Source organism: Diceros bicornis, chromosome 31 (assembly GCF_020826845.1).
Source record: "Diceros bicornis minor isolate mBicDic1 chromosome 31, mDicBic1.mat.cur, whole genome shotgun sequence".
NCBI classification, from domain to species: Eukaryota; Metazoa; Chordata; class Mammalia; order Perissodactyla; family Rhinocerotidae; genus Diceros; species Diceros bicornis.
Window position 1 is genome coordinate 20,221,173 of NC_080770.1, and position 18,935 is coordinate 20,240,107.

The 18,935-nt window shown below is 50.3% G+C and overlaps 1 protein-coding gene across 1 annotated transcript; it reads right to left on the reverse strand.

Moving 5' to 3' along the window:
• Window positions 1-6,571: 6,571 nt before the first annotated feature.
• On the reverse strand, window positions 6,572-11,036 carry LOC131395418 (ral guanine nucleotide dissociation stimulator-like). The gene is made up of 8 exons (XM_058527301.1): window positions 11,008-11,036; window positions 10,448-10,517; window positions 8,850-8,918; window positions 8,352-8,426; window positions 7,722-7,754; window positions 7,257-7,378; window positions 6,955-7,055; window positions 6,572-6,648 (listed from the first exon to the last, which is right to left on the reverse strand). The coding sequence occupies exons 2-8, from the start codon at window positions 10,451-10,453 to the stop codon at window positions 6,572-6,574; spliced, it is 483 nt and encodes a 160-aa protein (XP_058383284.1). The 5' UTR covers window positions 10,454-10,517; window positions 11,008-11,036.
• Between the last annotated feature and the right edge of the window lie 7,899 nt (window positions 11,037-18,935).

Genomic DNA, 18,935 nt, shown 5'->3' on the forward strand with positions numbered 1-18,935 from the left:
GACCAAATAGTTTTCTCTCCAAACTGGAACATATTGAGGAATGAAAAGGGTAGTATTAATAATTATGATAGGACAACAGGAAAAATATCTGCTGAAGACATAAATTGAGGATTTAAAAGGTAAGGTGAACTGATCAGTTTTACATTTTAAACAGATCACTGTAACTAGAATCTCGTTGGCTGATTACAGGGAGAGAGGATTTGGAAATCTTAAGCTGTAATTGCCAATTTATTGCAGTATACCAAAAAAACTTGATATCTTTGCATAAATGTAGTTAAGTGGAGGGGTTTAAAATATTTCAGGAAGTGAACTTATGGTATTTGAATTAGATAGGTAGGTAGGTAGTTAGGTAGGTAGGTAGATAGATAGACAGATATAATATATGAGCTCTTTTTGTGTGCCAAGCCATATGAGAACACTGTTGAGGGAAACATCTAGAAAATCTACATTAGTCGTGTCTATATGGAGTATCCCATTTAGTGAGAACTGAATATTGAAAGAAAGAGATGATGCACATATAAGTAAAGTAGAAAAAAATATCAACAAAGAGGAAAAATGGAGTTTTGTAATTTAGGTTGCTAGAGCAGGAGAGTTCACTGTGTGGGAATGGTATTTTGTGTCATTTCTGAAAGGTGATTAGAAATAATTCAAAAGTGAAGAATCTGTAGGAGGATTCAGGAGGGTGGATGGATGGTTCGTTGATATGAATGTGGGGTGGCAGAGTGTCCAGAATGACACTCAGGGACAGACAGGATATTAGCACAAACAAGTGAATTTGGGAACACTGAGAGAGAAGTGAATTATTTGGGAAAGTGTTTTTTTCAATTTGGAACCTGGACACTGTGAGTCGAGTCATCACTGATGGGCTGAGTGGGCAGGTAGATATTTGGGTCTGGGGGGCAGAGTCAGATCTGTGCTGATTCTTTGAACATTTTTAGCTCATTAGTGGTATTTGAAGCCAGGGAAATGGATATGATTGCCTAGTAGGAGGGTGCAGGTGGACAGCAGATGTCAGAGCAGGGCTGACGTCTGGGAAGCATCAGGCATTGTGGGTTGGTTATAAAGAGAAGCCAAGAAGTGACTCAGGAATTTTGGAGCAGGAGAAGGACAGTGTAGCACTGGTGGATCCCAAGGACAAATGAGCTTTCTAAAGGAACTTGAAGGCCACAAAGTCACATGCTACTGCAGGACATGTCAGACAAATAATGAAAAGGCCACATTGGAATAGTAAGAGCCGTGACCTGTGAGCTTAGCAAGAGAAGCATCCACAGAATGGGGACATGGGATCGGTTGCCAGTGTGGAAACAGAGGCATTGGGATGTAAGTGAACTTTTCACAGTGAGTCCCTGGCAGGAGGAGGAGAGGGAGGACATCGAGGGTGAGGGGCATTAGGAACAATGGATAAGGGATTGGTTTGTAGATGGTAGAGATTTGTGCATATTTGAAACATGAGGCATGATCCCAGTAGGGAGGTGATTGAAAGTACTGCGAATATTGAAAGCATAAGGTCATTGAAATGGAAAGATGAGATGAAAATCAGAATGGTTTTAGCTAAGAAAGAAATATATCTGTATAAAACAACAGAAATGGTGTGATAAATGAATTGCTTATGAGGAAAATTTCTAGATCTTATGACTAGAGAGTGAAATAGTTCTTGTGTGGTGGTTAACAATTTGTCTGTGAGATATGAAGTAGGTCAAGAGAAAATAGTTTTATGGAACTCAAGACATGGAAAGAAATTAACAGAGCATTCAGGAAGCATTAGAGAATGCATGGAGGCCCATTGGTTGCTGTTGATTCTCTGTTGGGACCCCCAGGCTCCTCGTGTGCTCTCTCTTCAGCGGTGATCCTCAGTGCAGGTGTCAACATGGCATGGCAGGTATTTGGAATCATCCAAAGTCAGAGGCTTGCAGGGCAGATATAATGAGAGGAAAGAATTAGGGAGCGTGGTCAGTGGGTTATTGAAATGATGGACCACAGAATCCAAGTTTAATAGGGAGGAGTAGGAAGAGAGAAGGAAGAGAGCCTTGTTAAGATACTCTAACTGGGGTAATCTATTTTCTTAAAGAATGGTTATATACAGTAGAGTTCTTTGTGTAAAAACTAGAAATGTGGAAATTTGTGGTGGGAATGTGGTGTTTCTGAGTTACTGATTTGCAAGCAGGAGAATTTTGGTTGAAAACAGGCTCTGGGTGTGGAAGTGAGTATCTAAGGGTGGAAGAGTGCGTGATTTCATTAGAGATGGGACACTCAAAGGAGTTATGGAGTCCTTGGATCTCTGTGTCCCAATAACGTAGGTTACAGGGTACCAGCATGTGTATAGTTGACAATGATAGAGAAGGGAAGAGAATAACATCCTTAAGCAAGATGGAGGAGGCAAGTTGGTCTGGATTTGCACTGATAGTGACACATCAGCTTGATAGTGTCCCAGAATCCCGGTCTCAACGTGTGATGCCTATATCAGCAGCATCAACATCAGCTGGGAACGTCTTAGAAATGAAAATTCTCTGTTGCCTCCCCAGACCTACTTGGGTTGAGTTCCAGCAATCTGAGTTATAAAAACTCTGCAATGATTGTAATGGACAGTATGATTTGAGACACATTTCTCCAGGGAGAGAAAGAGGGTGCACTATCCAAATGAGCTGCGAACATTCTCCATGGAGGGTAGTCTTCATCCTCCTCTTTGTTTAAATTTTGCATTTTATTCTGTTTTTAAAGAGAAAGCTCAAAAAATATGTCCTAACTTCATAGTAGAAACAATGAGACCATGAAACTAAAACCAAGTAGAAAACTGAAGTTCTATACAGTCTGAAGGCTGAGCAGCTGTATATTCCAGAGGTCAGTTACTAGAATCACTTCCCATCTTGGCAGTGAGGTCATGTGCAGTCAATGGGAGGAGACCTTGGAGAATCCCCAGCAAGTCTGTGGATACAGGAGACTGCAGGGACTCCAGGCCTGCAGCAGTGAAGGAGAACTCTTAAGTCCTTTGGATTCACAAATACCTTAAAAACAGTTGCACTGGGGGGTCCAGGTGAATCCCTGGGCTGTGGCTGGAGCTGAGGGGTCTGCACACCAGCCCTGAGCCCACCCCTGGCCAGTGTCCATATTGGGCAGAGATGAGTCCTGGTTTGGGTGTGGGTCTCTCATAGCCCCTCTGCAGGCAACGAGCATCTTTTGGAGATATCAGGAGACAGACACAGAAAGTGAAGAAAAGCATGGGAGGGAGTGACTGTGGCCTTGAGGACAGACGAGATTGCCCAGGAGGCAGAGAGAGCAAGGAGCCAAGAAAGGCATCCTGAAAACACAGTGAGGAAAGCAACATCGGTACTGAAGAAAAAGAGAGTGATGTGGTTGAGAAATTCCCCATGAGACAGGCTTGACTATCACACCATCTCTTTGTAACGTCCGTCGTGATCTTTACCTTTCATGATAACATCAATTTTTATTTACCATGATTTTTCTTCCTTTTTATATTAAAATTGATAGGATAATCGATGCTGAGGAATTAGTGTTTTGAACTTATATCTGTTTTTTCATTGAGTGTTAACTCAATGAAGAGATGATACCTACTTGAATGAGATTTATCTTTTAATATATATTAAATCTGATTCCATAAATTATTCTGATTTTGCATGTAATTTTTTTTTGTTTTTTAGCTGATGGAGATTCACCCTGAGCTAACATTTGTTGCAAATCTTCCTCTACTTTGTATGTGGGTCACTGCCACAGCACGGCTGCTGAGTGTTGTAGGTCCACACCTGTGAACAGAACGTGGGCTGCCAAAGCAGAGCTTGCCAAACTTAACCACTAGGCCAGGACTATGATTTTGCATCTAATTTTAACATAAAATCCATCAATCTTTCTCTTCTTTGTCACATGTTAATTCAGACATAGGTCATTTCTGTATCATGAATTAAGTATCTCTTGTTTGTTACCTGGCAAACCTGTGTAGCTTTGATTTTGGAATCTTAAAAATGAGCATACCTTCTGGAGGCATTATTTTCCACGGAGAGAACCTTGGCAGCAGGCTCATTGCCTTCCTTCCCACACTAGATCCAGAGTCGTGGAAATGTGTTCACCTTGCACACAGCACAGAGCACATAGGAATTACTCCACAAACATGTGATAAGTGAACAGTTGGTGGCATCATCAGGTCATTCACAGAACGAGACTGAGAGAGAGCTTCCTTAGGTCAGGAAGGAGAAGCATTCCTTTATATTTTCAATTAATGTTTTAATTTGTAACATTGTAACGTGAACACCGAGTATACTATTTGTATCAAAATTGTGTTCTGAAAGTTTTCAAAAATCTCTAAATCTCAGAGTAGAGGAAAATCAACCTCTGTGAACCTGTCACTTGCTTCAAAAATTGTCAACTCGTATACCATCTGGCTTCGTTTATCCTCACACCCACCCCGCTAGAGTTAACCAGCTGAGATGGCTGAGAGCACGTCATTTCAGCTGTAAATATTTTCAGTTTCTCTTACAGATGAGGGAGTTTTTGAACACAAACACAATAATGTTATCACACACAAAAATAAAAGTGTCATTCCTATAATCAACTATCTGGTCAGTATCCAAAGTCCCCCAGTTTTCTCAAGGTGATTTCCTGGTTTTGCATTTTATTTGAGTCAGGATCTTTAAAAAAACCTTTTTTTTTTGCAATTGGTTGATGTGTTTCTGAAGTGGCTTTTACTCTCTTACTAGTTCATGCATCTTGATGTTTGGGTGGGATATGCCTGTGTACACCGAGGTGTGAATTCTTTCTTTCCTGGATGGCAGTGCCCTGGCAGGAAGGGCCTGTGCTGTGGGAACCAGGATTTCTACTCTGCATCTGGCTGAACTGAAAAGGCGTCCCTGGGTGACACTTGCAGCCTTCAGAAAGGAGGGGGAAGAAGTACCAAGGAATTCAAGACAATGGCCCTTGTCTTACAGGGTGTTTCCAGGGCATGATGTTCAAAATGCCGGGTGGTAACCCTTTAGCTCCTAGTCATAGGGTGGGTTCTCGGGATGAGCTCAGAGTAGTGTCTGTTTACCACCCATGTGGGAAGCGTTTCAGTATTTTAATTGGTAAGTTTGTGTCTATTGTGTCTGTGTTGTCTAAGATGAGTTGCATTCCCCTGCTGGACCCACTCCTATACCTGCCGCTCTCGTGCCTCATCTTTAAAAACTCCCAACAGGCAAGTTTCACAGCCCTGTAACACACATCCACATAACACAGCACAGACTGGGGAAAAGAACACAGTCATCCCAGGGGCTACGTGCTCTGTGCGCTCAGGCCCAGCTGCCCCTTTGGGACAAGTCAGTAACAACACGACTGAGTGTGTAAACTAGTGATTGTCTGAGACCATGGACCTCAGAACACCAGGGTCCCAGATGTCACCCTAGGCAGCAATGGACAGTGTGGGTCATTCAGTGGCCAGGATTAAGGTCTATTATCTTGGCAAACCAGAGCTCACCCCTGATCCATCAGGCCCAGCCAGGGAGGAATGGCCACGATGTACCTGACAGAGAGGCTGGGGGCCTTCTAGGGAATTTCTGCCCAAAAAGAATCATATAAGGAAGTGCGGGGATGCTGGAAATCCTAGTTCACAGGGAGTGGTGAGGTTTATGGAAGAAAGTCCTGTTGTAGGTTTAAAAGCTGCATCATGAATCTTTTCCTCTGGATATGAAACAAGTGGGAAAAGGACTTCCATGGCATGGGCCAGGATCCCAGGAGGATTCCAATCTAGGCGAAGGGTGAACAGGGAGCCCTAGAGGCGGCCTGATGGGGATGTCCTGTCGGCCCTTATTCCATCAGCACATGGTCTTCCTCTGGCCTTGTCTTTTCCACATGCAAATTTTTATCTTTTTACATTTTTTCCTCATTTAGTGTTGATGCAAATCCAGAGACTGATTAGAAAACGGTAACTTCCAATATTTGGTCAAAAGAAACCTCAATGGGAGAAGCAGAAAACATTCCTTCTTCCTGGAAAGCTGTAGAAAGACAGCCGCTGCCCTGGGGAAGGACATGGTCCTGGCAAGTGGTATTTGTAAGACATCTACATTTCAGTGGTTGTTGCTCTGCCTGGGAAAGTCCCTCCAACCTCTACATCCAGGGAGATCTGAGGAGCTGTCTCTGCTCCTGGCCCAGGTGAACCACACTGAAATCCACCTGTCCTCTGAGGAAGGGGGACTTGAGAGTGTCATTCAGTAGCCAGGGAGGGGACTGGCCGTCCTCCCTTCTCCCACATACCATAAGCTCTGACCATACATGAGTTCTTAATTCAAGGCGGAATGTGAGATTCTGTGTCTCATTTACATGAGCATAAGAAGTGAAAGAACAACACCACAACACCCAGGCTGTGACAGAGACAGAACTTACTGAAACATTCAAATCTGATATTTACTCTTAAACATATACTAATGCTCCTCCTTAATGGATAAACAGTCCCTGGGGTGGAGATGTCAGGGACTTGGAGGGGGGTCGTGCCCTCTGTCTGGGGCTTTAGGGGAAACCAGGGAAAGTCTTCAGATGTCCTCTTTCACTTGGGGTGGGGGGGGAAGAGCTGACCCGGTGCACCCTGAGGGTCTCAGTGGCCCTGCTGCTCAGGAGGAGCTGAACTTGTGGTCTCCAGAGGGTTATGGCTCCTTGCCAAGGGCACGGTGGCTGAAGAGAAGAAACAGACTATTTTGGGGTGCCTCCCTGAGATTCACGGCACACCTCCCTGCCCCCCTTCACTCTTATCCAAACCCTGTGCCGAGTGCTCAGTCCATCAACAGCACCCCGTTTGTCCCTTATGGGGGAGGCATCATTTAGCATCACCCATTTAAGAGGAGGCAACCGAGTCCCAGAGAGGAGAGGGGAGCGGCCTGTCCCAGGCCTGGTCAGCACTGGAGCTGGGATCCAGGCCCATGCTTAGCCCGAAGCTGTACTGAGCGCCTGGATTCAGTCGCTGCTGCTCCTGACACTCACTCGGCCCTGAACTGGAGGATGTCCGGTTCCTCTTTCTCCTGAAGAGCCGCACTTTGCTCGCCTTCTGGTGTGCAGGCTCCAGCCGGCAGGAGAGGCAGTAGCTACAAGACAGAGTGGCCTGTGAGCTACCAGGAGCCGCATCTGAGGTGGCCCTCCCAGAGCCTGCCAGCAGCTGAGTCCCGGTGCCCTATGGGTCACCACCCAATGAGGTCTGGGGCTGATCAGGGAGCCAGGCTGCACGCTCTGCAGCCGGCCGGTCGAGAGAGTCTGGCCTGCCCTCACCCAACTCCTGTGCCCCTCACCTCTCATCAACACTGAGGGGCTCCATGGCCTGGAACCAGGCCCCAAATCGCTCCTCGGGATTCAGGTCATATTCACTTGCAGCCTGCTGGAGCAGCTGGATCTTCCTAATGACTTTGTATTTCTGGGAGGAAGGACAGGATGCAGACAGGCCCCGGGTGGGGAACCCTGCCAGGGAATGGTGGGGAGTGAGGATCTGGTCTGGGGTCTGTGCTCACATGGGAACCCTCCTTCCTTCCTACTCCATTCAGGACTTGCCTGTCCTCACAGTTGCCTTGAATTAGTTCCTCATCCAGGAAGGTGTCCTTGATGCCAGCCCCTCCCACACCCGCCAACGTGATGGGATCCCCAGCTTTGTGGCATCTAACTGTCCCAACAAATGTAAGACCCGAGGGATGAGGACACGTAACCTCTTGCCACAGGAGGTCTGTGATTTCCACTTCCCCACCCTCCCCACAGCTGCTCACCTCACGCCATTTCTGGAAGTTCACCAGATTTCCCTGGAAGGGAGACAGCCAATGTCCATCAGTAACCGCCCCCTAAGCCCATAACCAGCCCCACCCCATCCCTTCTCAGGCTGCAGGACTGTCAGTGCCCAGCAGAGGGCAGACCTTCCACAAATAGAACTTGACACTGGGCCAGGTTCTGGGCTCAAGAGCAGGAGGGACAGGGGAGCTGAGGCCAGAGACCTTGTAGCCCACCCATTTCTGATGACAGACGGGAAGACTGAGGCCTCAGGCAAGAAGGGACAGCTGGACCACAGATGTGCTTCCTGACTTGCAGGGGCTGATGGCTCTCCCCCAGGGGCAGGGCCCAAGGGGGAGGCTGAGTCCAGCTCAGACACAGCCTCCTACAGCTCTGCAGGCAGGCAGCTCTGAGCTTCCCCAGTCCTGAGAAGCTGGTGGGGGGCTTACGCGGAGCCTCCATTCACGCATCGCTAAGACGGGCCTGACTCTGACTCCCTAGCTCCCAGGGGTGGCCGTGAGGCTCTCATGAGAGGAGGTTTGCCAGGTACAGAGAGCTCAGGGCCCAGTGCAATGCTCTCGCCTCCCAAACCACCGGATCCTCTCCCTGGCCCCACCTCCAGGCTCACTCACTTGTAGATCATCCTCCATCCCAATGTCCAGCAGTTTCAGGTGATTGAGGAACGTGCCCAGGAAGGGGATGACACCCTGTGAAATCAGGGTGGGAGTGGTGATGAGTCCCAGCTCTCAGGTGCCCCCATGGATCCTCCCCCAAATCCCTTCACCCCAGCCTCCTGCCCACCACAGACTCCCACAGAGAGCAGCCTAGGACCCTCAGCAGCCTCCCCCCTGTTGCACCCTCCAGGACCACCCAACGTCCCCCGTCAGCTACCAGGGGCGGCTTTTGGCAAATCCCAGGGTGTCCGGTCCCTGCCACTCCCCCCGCAAATCCATCTTGCGCCCAGCCATTCCAGGCCTCCTCCTGGTCACTTCCAGTGCAGGCATTTCAGGCTCTGGGGCTCCAGGAGCTGGGCTGGAGGAGGAGGGACCCCTCTCTTGGGGAGCCCTCCAGCCGTGAGGGGGGAGACCCCCGCCTCTGACACCTGGACCGTTCCCCTCAGGCCCCCTCACCTGCTGCTGCTGCCTCTCCTGGGCTCCCTGGGGGTCCATCTGCAGGGTGGCCCACACAGAGTTCACCTCCTGCAGGGTCAAGGACAGGCTCAGCTCAGGGAGGCCATGCTACCTTCCCCGTGTCTCCCAGGCCCCTGATCCTGGACTCTGGACATCTGATGTCTATGGCGGCTCCCATTCCAGAGTGATCTGATTCTAGATCACTCCCAGCTCCAACACTCCCTCCTCTGTGCCCTCAGGCCTGCCCAGGCCCCTAAGCCTCTCTCCTCATCAAGAAAGTGTGAGGAGGACTCCCATGCCTCCCAGGGTCCCCTGAGGACTCAGTGTCATCTGACTGTCACCAGTGCTGTCCCCTCCCCCCTCGAGGAGGAGGAGCACAAAGCTCCTGCATATTCCTCTCCCCCTAGTACCTCATCACCTCTGTGAGGCCTGCACCACAGATCATCTCGCTCCATATCCCAGATGAGGAGACCGAGGCCCACAGAGGGGTGGTGACTTGCTGAGGGGCCCACAGAGGAGAGACCGCTCGCACTCCCAGCCAGAGGCCCTGGCCCCTGGCCTTCACTCCTCCTCCAGACACACCTCGGACCAATGTCCTGTCCTCTGGACTCTCGGGGTGTGTTGAGGCCCTCAGTCAGCCTGAGCCATGGATCGGGAGGCACAAGGTCTCTCAGGGGGCATATCCAACTGGCTTCTGCCTGTCCCGACCCCTGGGGTTTTCTGACTCCGGCTGGACCTGAGGCCATGCCAAAGGCCTCAGCTCCCTAGGATCCCCTCAGGATGGTCCCTGCACAGAACTACTCCTTCATTCACTCAGGAAGGGGACCCCCTTGTGCCACATCTGAGTGACAGTGTAGGGGGTGACCAGGGCGCTGGGTGATGGTGACATTTGCATCCTTTTTTACTTGGAACCTTCTAATGTCCTGCCAGGAAAGTCCATTAAGAATCTGTAGGTTCCCCGATAATTCTCATTGCCATCTGGGGTGTATCCTTGTCAACAAGGCACCTGGGGAGACTCTCACTGAGTTTTCAGCAGTAACCACTATCGGGATAGAGTGCAGAGTCCCAGAGAGCACACAGTGCTGTGCCAGATCCACCATTCGTTCCAAGGCTGGGCAGCCCCTGTGTCCACCTGGCCTGTGTGACCACACAGTGCCCGTCCCTGGGGCAGGCAGGGTGCCCTTCCCTGCGAGGTGCAGTACAGATAGAAGGAGCAGCAGGGACCTGGCTTCCTGAGGACAGACCGGGCTGCTTTAGGAGGAAAGGAACCCCCACCCACTCCATCCACCCGCCAGACTGGAGGAAGATGAGAGCCAGCTGATGGGCCCGCATGGAAGCTAGACACCTGCTCATTCTGCCGGTTCCTCACCTCCTGGAACAGTCCAACCAACACCACTCTATCCCATGACCAAGGCCTCCTGCCCCAAACAGTCCCCACCTGCCCCTGCAGCTCACACCACCTGCTTCCTGTCAATATGGACAAGACAGACCGTTATGTCTCAGAGAAACTTTCAGGGAAAAACTAACCAAAGCACACTCTGCCTGGTCCCTCCTCCCCCCTCACCTCCCCTCCTTCCAGATCTCAAGCCTCCACGCACCTCCATGAGCAGCTTCCTGCTCTCCCGCTGGTCCGTTTTGCACAAGGTTTTAAATTTTTGGCAGTTCCTCCTGAGGAGGGAAAAAAGGAAAGAAACACTGTGGGGTGGTTTAAGGGTAAATCCCTTTTGTTTGAAAACCCAGAATTATCCAGACAGCCTGGATGAGCATTTTCAATGTGTCCTCTGAGCCCTGAGGTCTCTGGGACCGGGGAGGGAGCTCTCCTGTTGTCACCTGGGGCCTTCGTTCTCTTATCTACTGAACAAATCTGTTTTAAACAGTCTTGATTTCAGGAGGACAGAGAGTTCTGTTGCTGCAAAGCAAACCCTTGAAAACGTTCAATTTAGTTCGAGCCAGGTTCTGGCACTTAGGGAAACTGATTCCTAAAGCAGAACCACTAGCCTAAGTTTACAGAAAGACTCCATGCCTCCCAACCAGGTCAGACCCTGTCCCCAGGGTTCACTGTCTCCCAGGAGGTCCCAGCTTACTGAAGGGCAGGGGCAGCCCTGTGGGGGGTGTCTGGTTCACCCAGGTGGTGACGCATGGAGAGAGGCCTACGCACCTGGACACCCGTCTCCACGTCTCCTTTAAACGCTGGATGGAGGGGCTCTGCAGAGCCCAGAGGATGGCACGAAGTGATGAAAGGTTCCTCAGGCCTTTGCACTCCTGGGGAGGGGAAAGCAATGAGCTGTGAGGGGAGCTTGAGCCCTGCTTCCTCTGGCTTCTGTCACCTCATGGACGTCCCCTGTCCTGGATGACACAGAAGCTCTGGAAACCTGGGAAGAGCACAGCTAGACCCTGATGAGGAACACTCCCAGGGAGGAGGATTTTAGCTCAAGCCAAGGAAGGAGCCCAGGAAGGGGTGAGCCTCCCACCATTGGGACCAGGAGTCCGGTCATTGAGACATTGGCAAGAGGGGCCTAAGGATTGTGCAAAGGCTCAGACCACAATCTTCAATCCTGAGAGCTGGAAAAGGAGAAGGGGCAGTTCCCACGACTCCAGAGAGGGGCTCCCAGGGCCTCCCACATCTTACCTTGGCCACCTGGATCCAGAGCTCCACCAACCTGGCCCTGTCCTGGGCTGTCATGGTCGGGTCCCCGAGGCAGGTGGTGATGACACATTTGACCACTCTGACAAAGTGGGTCATGGTGGCATGTATGGTGGGTGCCAGGAACTCATTGGCCCTGTTGTCCCACTGGGACCAGATGGAGTCCAGGAAGTGGCGGGGCATCACTTTCTTGAACAGATGCTGGGGAGGACAGGGAGTGTTACCCAGCCCTGCCACAGCCCAGCTCAGTGTCCACAGCCCCCAGTCCCAGGCTGGGTCAGTGGTGATAGCTGGAGCTCAGGAAGCTGAGAATGTGGCCTGAGGCTTGTGGGAGTCCCTGGGTGTTGCCTGTGTCCCCTGAGGGCACCCAGCTCAGGATGACCCAGGACCCGATACTATGGCGCGGGATAGTGACATTTGCTCCCAGCCCAGTCTCACTTCTTCCAAACACCAGAACTCGGCTCCTGCTTGACCATCTCAAGGGGCATCTTCCAACCATTCTGATTATCCTGGGGTCTGACTCCTCTTTCAGATGCACATTCCCCCAAGGCAGCAACAACCACGGGCTTTGTTTGTCGGCCACGTAGTCATGGACATATGAGGTGCCCAATAAGTGTTGAGGCTCTTGACGCCTCTCGGGCAAATGAGTATTCTACCCGAGGACCTGATAGCACTTCAGTGAGCTCCCCACCCCCACCAAAGAGCAGACCCTGCCCAACTTCCTCTCTGCTCCACCTCATCCATCTGCACAGCCACTCTGCATGGCAGATGCTCTCAGTGTCCATCTCTCCCGTCCACATGAGGACAGCAAAGGCTCGAGAGTTAAGAGGACTGCTCAGGTCACATGAGGGTAAGTCGGGAAGCAAGAGGTTGGACCGAGATCATGGGATCCTGGATCAGGAAATGGCAGGTCTGGGGCAGCTGATGGCACAGGGAAGGCCAGCCCCACCTGCCCTGAGAGCCCCGCTGCTCACCACATCCATCAGTGTCAACTGCTCTGCCACCAGCCGGGGAGGGAACTCCAAGAAGTCAGGCTTCTCCTCCCTCAGCAGCTTCTTGGTGGTCACGTCCCAGGGGCAGGCGGGCTCCGGGGCTGGATCTGGCTCTGCTGTTATCTCTCCAGGTGGAGCGAGGATTCTCCCTGGAGCCAATGGTCCAGCTGGCTCCAGCTCAGGAGCTGGCACTGGGGCTGGAGCTGAGGTTGGTGGTGGCTCTGGCCCTGGAGGGACTGATGGAGGTGACACTGGCTCCAGCTCTAGCACAGGTGGTGGAACTAGAGCTGGAGCTGGATCTAGCCGTGGAGCCGGCCCTTGTTCTGGCGCTGGAGCTGGAGGGAGCTCTGGAGATGGTACTGCAGCAGGAGAAAGAAACAGTGTCACTCAAGTAGCTGACTTCCCCTGTGCCTGTGAAAGCCAGGAAAGACCCCACTGCCTTGAAGTGAACCAAGCCTCTGAACACTCTGCAAATTGTCTTCCCAGACTGCAGTTGCCTCACCTTCCAGCTCTGCCTCAATGGGCCGTGGATGCTCCAGCTGGACCTGGAGAAGGTAGGCGTGGCCCTGCAGCCCCGAGCCAGGCAAGCTGAGATGCAGAGAGGCCAGCTTCATGCTGAAGCAGGGATAGTGCAGGAGCTCCCAGAAATCCTGCCCTGGGTCCAGGCAGGTTCCCACCAGAGAAGAGATGGCACTGGGGGAGGCAATCGGGCGACAGAGTCAGAGGCCTGGCCTTTCCCTCCACACTTCTCACCCAGGGCACCCTGGCTTGGGACTGGGCCCTATGCCTGCCCCTCTCCATCCAGGTGAGAGCCACATGGCAGCCCTGACCCCTGTGAGGCTGTCATGGCGGTGGCAGGCCTGCTTATCCAGCAGGTTGACACAGAGTCTGTTGTGACTCTCTTCCCACTGACACTCTTCTCCTGAAGGTCTGGGACACAGCCCACCCCAGCCCTCCATGCACTTGTGCAACTGGATTGAGCACTGAGACAGATTTGTGACCAGGTTGCTCACACACCTCCTGTTCTGGGCCTGGAGACGGTGGTCAGAAGAGGTAGATGTGGAGAAGGGGAGGCAGATTAAAATGGGTCTGTGGTGGGAATGGGTTTCTAGGGGAGAACTCAGCCCAGCCACCCCTCTGGTTCCCAGGGGTCCTGGCACCCATCCATAGCTCTTTGACTCCTGTCCTCCTGGAGTGGAAGCCACCGGGCCTCTGCCTTCCCATGGGAACCAAAAGATGCGTGAGATGCGGCTTCTGACAGGCTCCCCTCAGCCACAGCCTCCATCTCTCCCCCCACAGCTTGTTCTTTAGAGACAGGAGGCCGTCCTTCTGGACCCAAAGACCACTCACTTTTTTAGGTGGTCCTGCGCTCTGCCCTCCTGGCTGGAATAAGGGGAGATGCCTCCAGATGTAAAGGAGGCTATGAGGGCATCCCTTGGGATGGACGGTGGATGACAAGACCTGCGAATGATGTCTAATGTAAATGTCTGACTCTCAGACGGAAATTGAGGCCACGCATTGTGTCTCCTTCTTTCACTGAGTTGACTATCTCCAAATGTCCTGCATGCAGTAGGTGCTTAATCTACATGGTTGAATGAATGTAGTCCACCCAGAACCATCCCAGACACCTGAGTGGGCCTAGGGCCTCTCTGCTGCCCCAGAGATCCTTGATTGGCTACCCCAAGGAAAAGGACCAGGACCAGCTGGATGGAATCTCCAACTCCTTGACAGGGTGGTTTCCATGTGCTTTTCCAAACTCAGAAAGGCCGCATCTCAGAGATGGGTGAGGCAGACTACTTTTCACGGGGAAGAGAGAAATAAACACCATGAACAACCACAGCACGTCCACAGCCCTCTCTGCAGAGCCAGGCACCAGGTAAGCACCCGCCATGGCTGATCCCATTAGTTCCTGCAAGATCCCCTTGACATTTATCCTCTCCCACCCTACTTTTCAGAGGAGCAAACTGAGGCTCAGAGAGATTTGGTGACACTCCCAGGACACACAGCTGGCAGGGGACAGAGTCACCACTGTGCTGAGGAGGGAGTGGCCACTCACCTAGTAAACAGCTGGTCCAGGACCTGGTAGGATGTGTCTAAGGCCGAGTAGTTGACCATGAAGGTGGTGAAGCTAGAGATGTTCCTCCTCAGGAAAGCTGGTGCAATGGACTCTGTCAGCTTCTCCATCATGCCTGTCTGGAGGGCCCGCATCCTGCAGGCCTCATTTAAATTCACGGTGGACTCATCCACACACTGAGGGAGAGGAGGAGGTACATACACTCAATGACATCATGGTGAACCACCGAGAGGATTGAGGTGACTTTCTACCCTCCTGTGTAGCTGGTGGGAAGGAGTGGAGGTCCAGATTCATTTGGGAGTGGGACTGTGGAGCACTCTAATGAGAAAACCCTGGGGGGTTCCAGGGGATACTCAGATTTGAGTCTGCATTCTAGTAGTGCCTTGGTCATCTCAGAGTCCTGGGTATGAAGACCCCTCTGCACCCACACTCACCTCAGACCAGCCCTCTTCATTGATGGACTGGTGCACCTGTGTCCTCTCCAGGGAGATGGCGAACTGGAAACCATCTACCAGCTCCTCAGCCATCACTTGGGTGCAGCTCTGCAGTGACAGTGCCCAGAAGTCAGGCCAGGAGGCATCAGGGGCCTGCCTGGACTTTGCCACAGAGGGAAACCCCACCACAGTTCAGGCACAGAGGGGCATCTGCATAGTCTCCATCAGGGAAGGAATGTGATGACACCTCGACGGCCTGGGATTCACATGTGGGTAGAAGAGCTTGCTCTCCAGCACTCACCATCCTCTCCTGCAGCCAAGATCTTCAGTATGAACATGACACACCACCAGATCTCCACCATTTAGCTACCTGCTCCTGCTCAGGGTGGTTCCTCCTCATACTACCTTCTCTAACTCCACCTCCCACATACACACACACACACACACACACACACACAATGAGGGTCAAGGGGTGTGGGGCTGTCCGTTTGGGATCACAGTTGTGGCCTGACCTAGAGTGGCCTGCCCTGGGCTACGCTGTTACCTGATGGTTCCTCCTGCCAAAAGGCCACAGACATTCGAGGTGAGGGCTGAGCCAATGTCTAAAGCGACTTAACATGCTCTCATTCTTGGCTTTCCGGGAGCCAGAGCCTCGGAAAGTCACGGGACAACACGAGAACATCCTGCTGTGTCGAGTGTCTCCACTCAAATGAACTGGACAGGAGGCTGTGGTTACAATGTGGGTGCCTGGTAACCAGAGTTCTAAGTTCTGTTGGGGGCTGTCACCAAGGAAGTGAGGTCACTTCTTCAAGGTTCTATTACTTGGCCCCTTCCTTCAATCAGACCCACCCAAAGCCCCCGCTAGGCTGTTGGCTGCTCTCCCTCCTTGCTCATGTCATCTCCATCACTGTACACAAATATCCATCACCACCCTCCCTACAGCTCCTTGGGAGTGGAACCAGTGGCCAGCTTTGAGGAGACAGAGCTGAAGTCACAGTTCTTTTATCCTACCAGTTCTGTGTCGTGGAAAAGCCACTGTGCCTCTCAAGATCTCCCCAGTCTCCCAACCTGCACAATGGGGATGGTGCTAAAAACAGCTTTCTAGGAACATCGTCAGGTGTATATGAGATAATACCTACAACACCTGTGGGCTGGTGTCACATGTGTCTAATGCTGAACCTCCCATCTATGTCAGTTCCATCTGTGCAGCCTCCAAAAACCCCCACTCCATACTTCTTTTCACACATCATTGGCATGAATTTGGTCTGGTCACTCTTATCTGCAAGAGGGGTTAGGAATTTTATCTTTTAGTTTGTTGAATTGCCACCCAAAATAAAACTGATTCTCTGTTCTGAATATTAAGGGAGAAGGTGAACAGTGGAAAATACCCGTGCTCTCTCCCTACACTAACCTTCATGTCAAAGGGGAGGAGATGATCTTTTCAGATGAATCAAGCATGTATTTACCTACCACAGGCTTTCTTTTCTTGTTGTTTATTCATCCACAGAGAACAAGAAGTCTTGCTTCCAAACCAGAATGTATGAGACGTCCACTGCCCTCTGTTCCCAGCAGAATGACCAGAACCAATTTGTTGGCTTTTATTTGCCTGGTCCTTGTAAGGAGATCTGAGAACATTCTTTCTATGTCCTTCATAGAGTGGGTCTGGGAGGGTCTGAGGTTGTAGAGAATTGTAGGCAAATAGCAGGCTCCTGAAAAACTGAGTCAAATTTGAATCTCTGTAATTCAAAGAAGGAGAGTGATATCAGCATCATGGTGGAAGAAGACACCTCCTGTTTTTCTACTCCTGCACTAACAATGCTTTGGCATCCATCCATAGACAAAAGTGCCTTTGTGGGAGAAGTGTGATCCAGCACCATATGCCAAGGGACCCAGAGGGAGTCTCACCCAGCCATGCATCTGGTGATAGGCAGACAGACCTAGTCCCGGCTCTGGACCCTGCAGTGGCCCATGAACCAGCTCAAGCTCCTTTCAGCTGCTGCATGGAAACCCCTGAAAACACTGTCTTATATCATGACACACAGAGGAGAGGGCCTTTGTGGAAGTCCAGGTTTCACGAAGAGAAGTTCCAGCCCTCTGTTGGAGCACAAAAATATGAGTCTGGATGGGTTGAAGAGCTTGGAGGCATTGGCAGATAGGTACTCTTAGAGGGCTTTAAAGGATGTGGATCCTGTAACTGCACTGAGCACTCCATCAAGAAGTCTCCCATGACTTGTGGGGTATGCGTCACCCATGGATCTCCCCAGCTGGCCCTTAGGCACCCCCAGTGCTCTGCGTGCCTCACATACACACGCCTCCACCCTAGGGCTTCTTCCTTGTGTATGCTCCCAACAGTGGTGGTTAGAGTGAATTTTGGAGGACAGCTAGTGAGCACGTGCAGAAACTTGGTCCGAATCCGCAGGCCAGAGAGAGACCACAAACTTGAGGTTTCACACAACCTCTGGAATACAAAAGGGAGGCTGTCGGCACCCAGCCTATTACATCACAGCATCGAGAATGCATACAAGCTGGAGAATTCTGCCATTAATGAACAAATTAAAAATGCTGAGATTATACTGGTATAACACATTAAAATACAAATGTATTATTGAAACATATATTAAGTTTAAAAAAATGACATTTCAGATGTTGGAAAAATTAAGTTTGAGAAACCTTGTAGGTGGTCAGTAAACATCTGTCCCTCCCTCCCTCTCCAGAGCAGCCATATGTATATGTATAAATACACACACACACATATATATACCCCCCTTTAAGTTCTATATATAGAGAGACGCATATGTGCATGTGTGTCCACAAACACTCATACATATATATAATGCATGTACCTATGTATATCATATACATGTATGTATACATGATAGAATACTCACATGCACATGTGTATAGCTCTGCAATTTCACCTTCAATAAGGTAAATTTCCGGTTTGTATTGACTCTAAATAACTCTGCATTTTTACTTGTTAGGTCTCTTTCGGTTTGTTTTTCCCAAACTCTCTGGTTAGTCCTCTGGGTACTTCTCAATTGGATAACTTTTATGTTTTTCATTCATTGTTGTGCTTTCATTTTCTCTTTTTAATAGACATATTTGTTGAAATATGACATACAATCAGAATAGAGCAGAAATCCAAGTGTAAAGATTGATAAGTTATCAAAAAATGTACACATGTGTTAACACCACCCAGGTCAACAAACAGAACATGACCAGTTCTGTTTATAGTAGATTATACATGATGTATATAATAGATAATAACCGCAGTTACCCAGATTATTATTTCTCCTTTTTCAGGAAGTAGCACACTGAATTGCAATGCATAAAGCAAATTTGGTCATGATGTGGCCTCCTTCAAAAATATAGCTGGATTTGGAAGGTTAATTTTTTTTAGGAATACATGAGTTTAGTTCCAGAAAAAAAAAAGAGGCTTGTAAATTTCCTTTCCTGTAATGACCTTGTAAGATTTTTGTAGCAAAGTTAAGCTATGCTCATAAAACGAATCAAAAAGTTTTTCCGGGGCCAGCCGGGTGGCGCAAGGGGTTAAGTGCGCGTGCTGCACTGCGGCGGCCCGGGGTTCACCGGTTCCGATCCCGCGTGCGCACCGACGCACTGCTTGGCAAGCCATGCTGTGGCGGCGTCCCATATAAAGTGGAGGAAGATGGGCACAGATGTTAGCCCAGGGCCAGTCTTCCTTAGCAACAACAACAAAAAAAGAGGAGGATTGGCAGATGTTAGCACAAGGCTGATCTCCTCATAAAAAAAAAAAAAAAAGTTTTTCCCATTTTTCCTGTTCTGTGGAAGAGCTAGAGTCAATGTGTATTATTTCTCTCCTGAATGTTTGGTGGAATTTGCCAGCAGAGGTGTTGGCCACGATGAAATGTGGGAATGTTTTAAACTATGGATTCAGTTTCTTCTTTAGATATGGGACTATTC

Excerpts from the sequence above, each read along its gene's own strand:
- LOC131395418 (XM_058527301.1), bottom strand. Across the intron at positions 8,427-8,849 it reads AGGAGAGGCAGCAGCAGCAG|GGTGTCATCCCCTTCCTGGG; the intron begins GTGAGGGGGCCT and ends CTGATTTCACAG. Across the intron at positions 7,056-7,256 it reads CCCCTCAGTGTTGATGAGAG|CTACTGCCTCTCCTGCCGGC; the intron begins GTGAGGGGCACA and ends TCTGTCTTGTAG.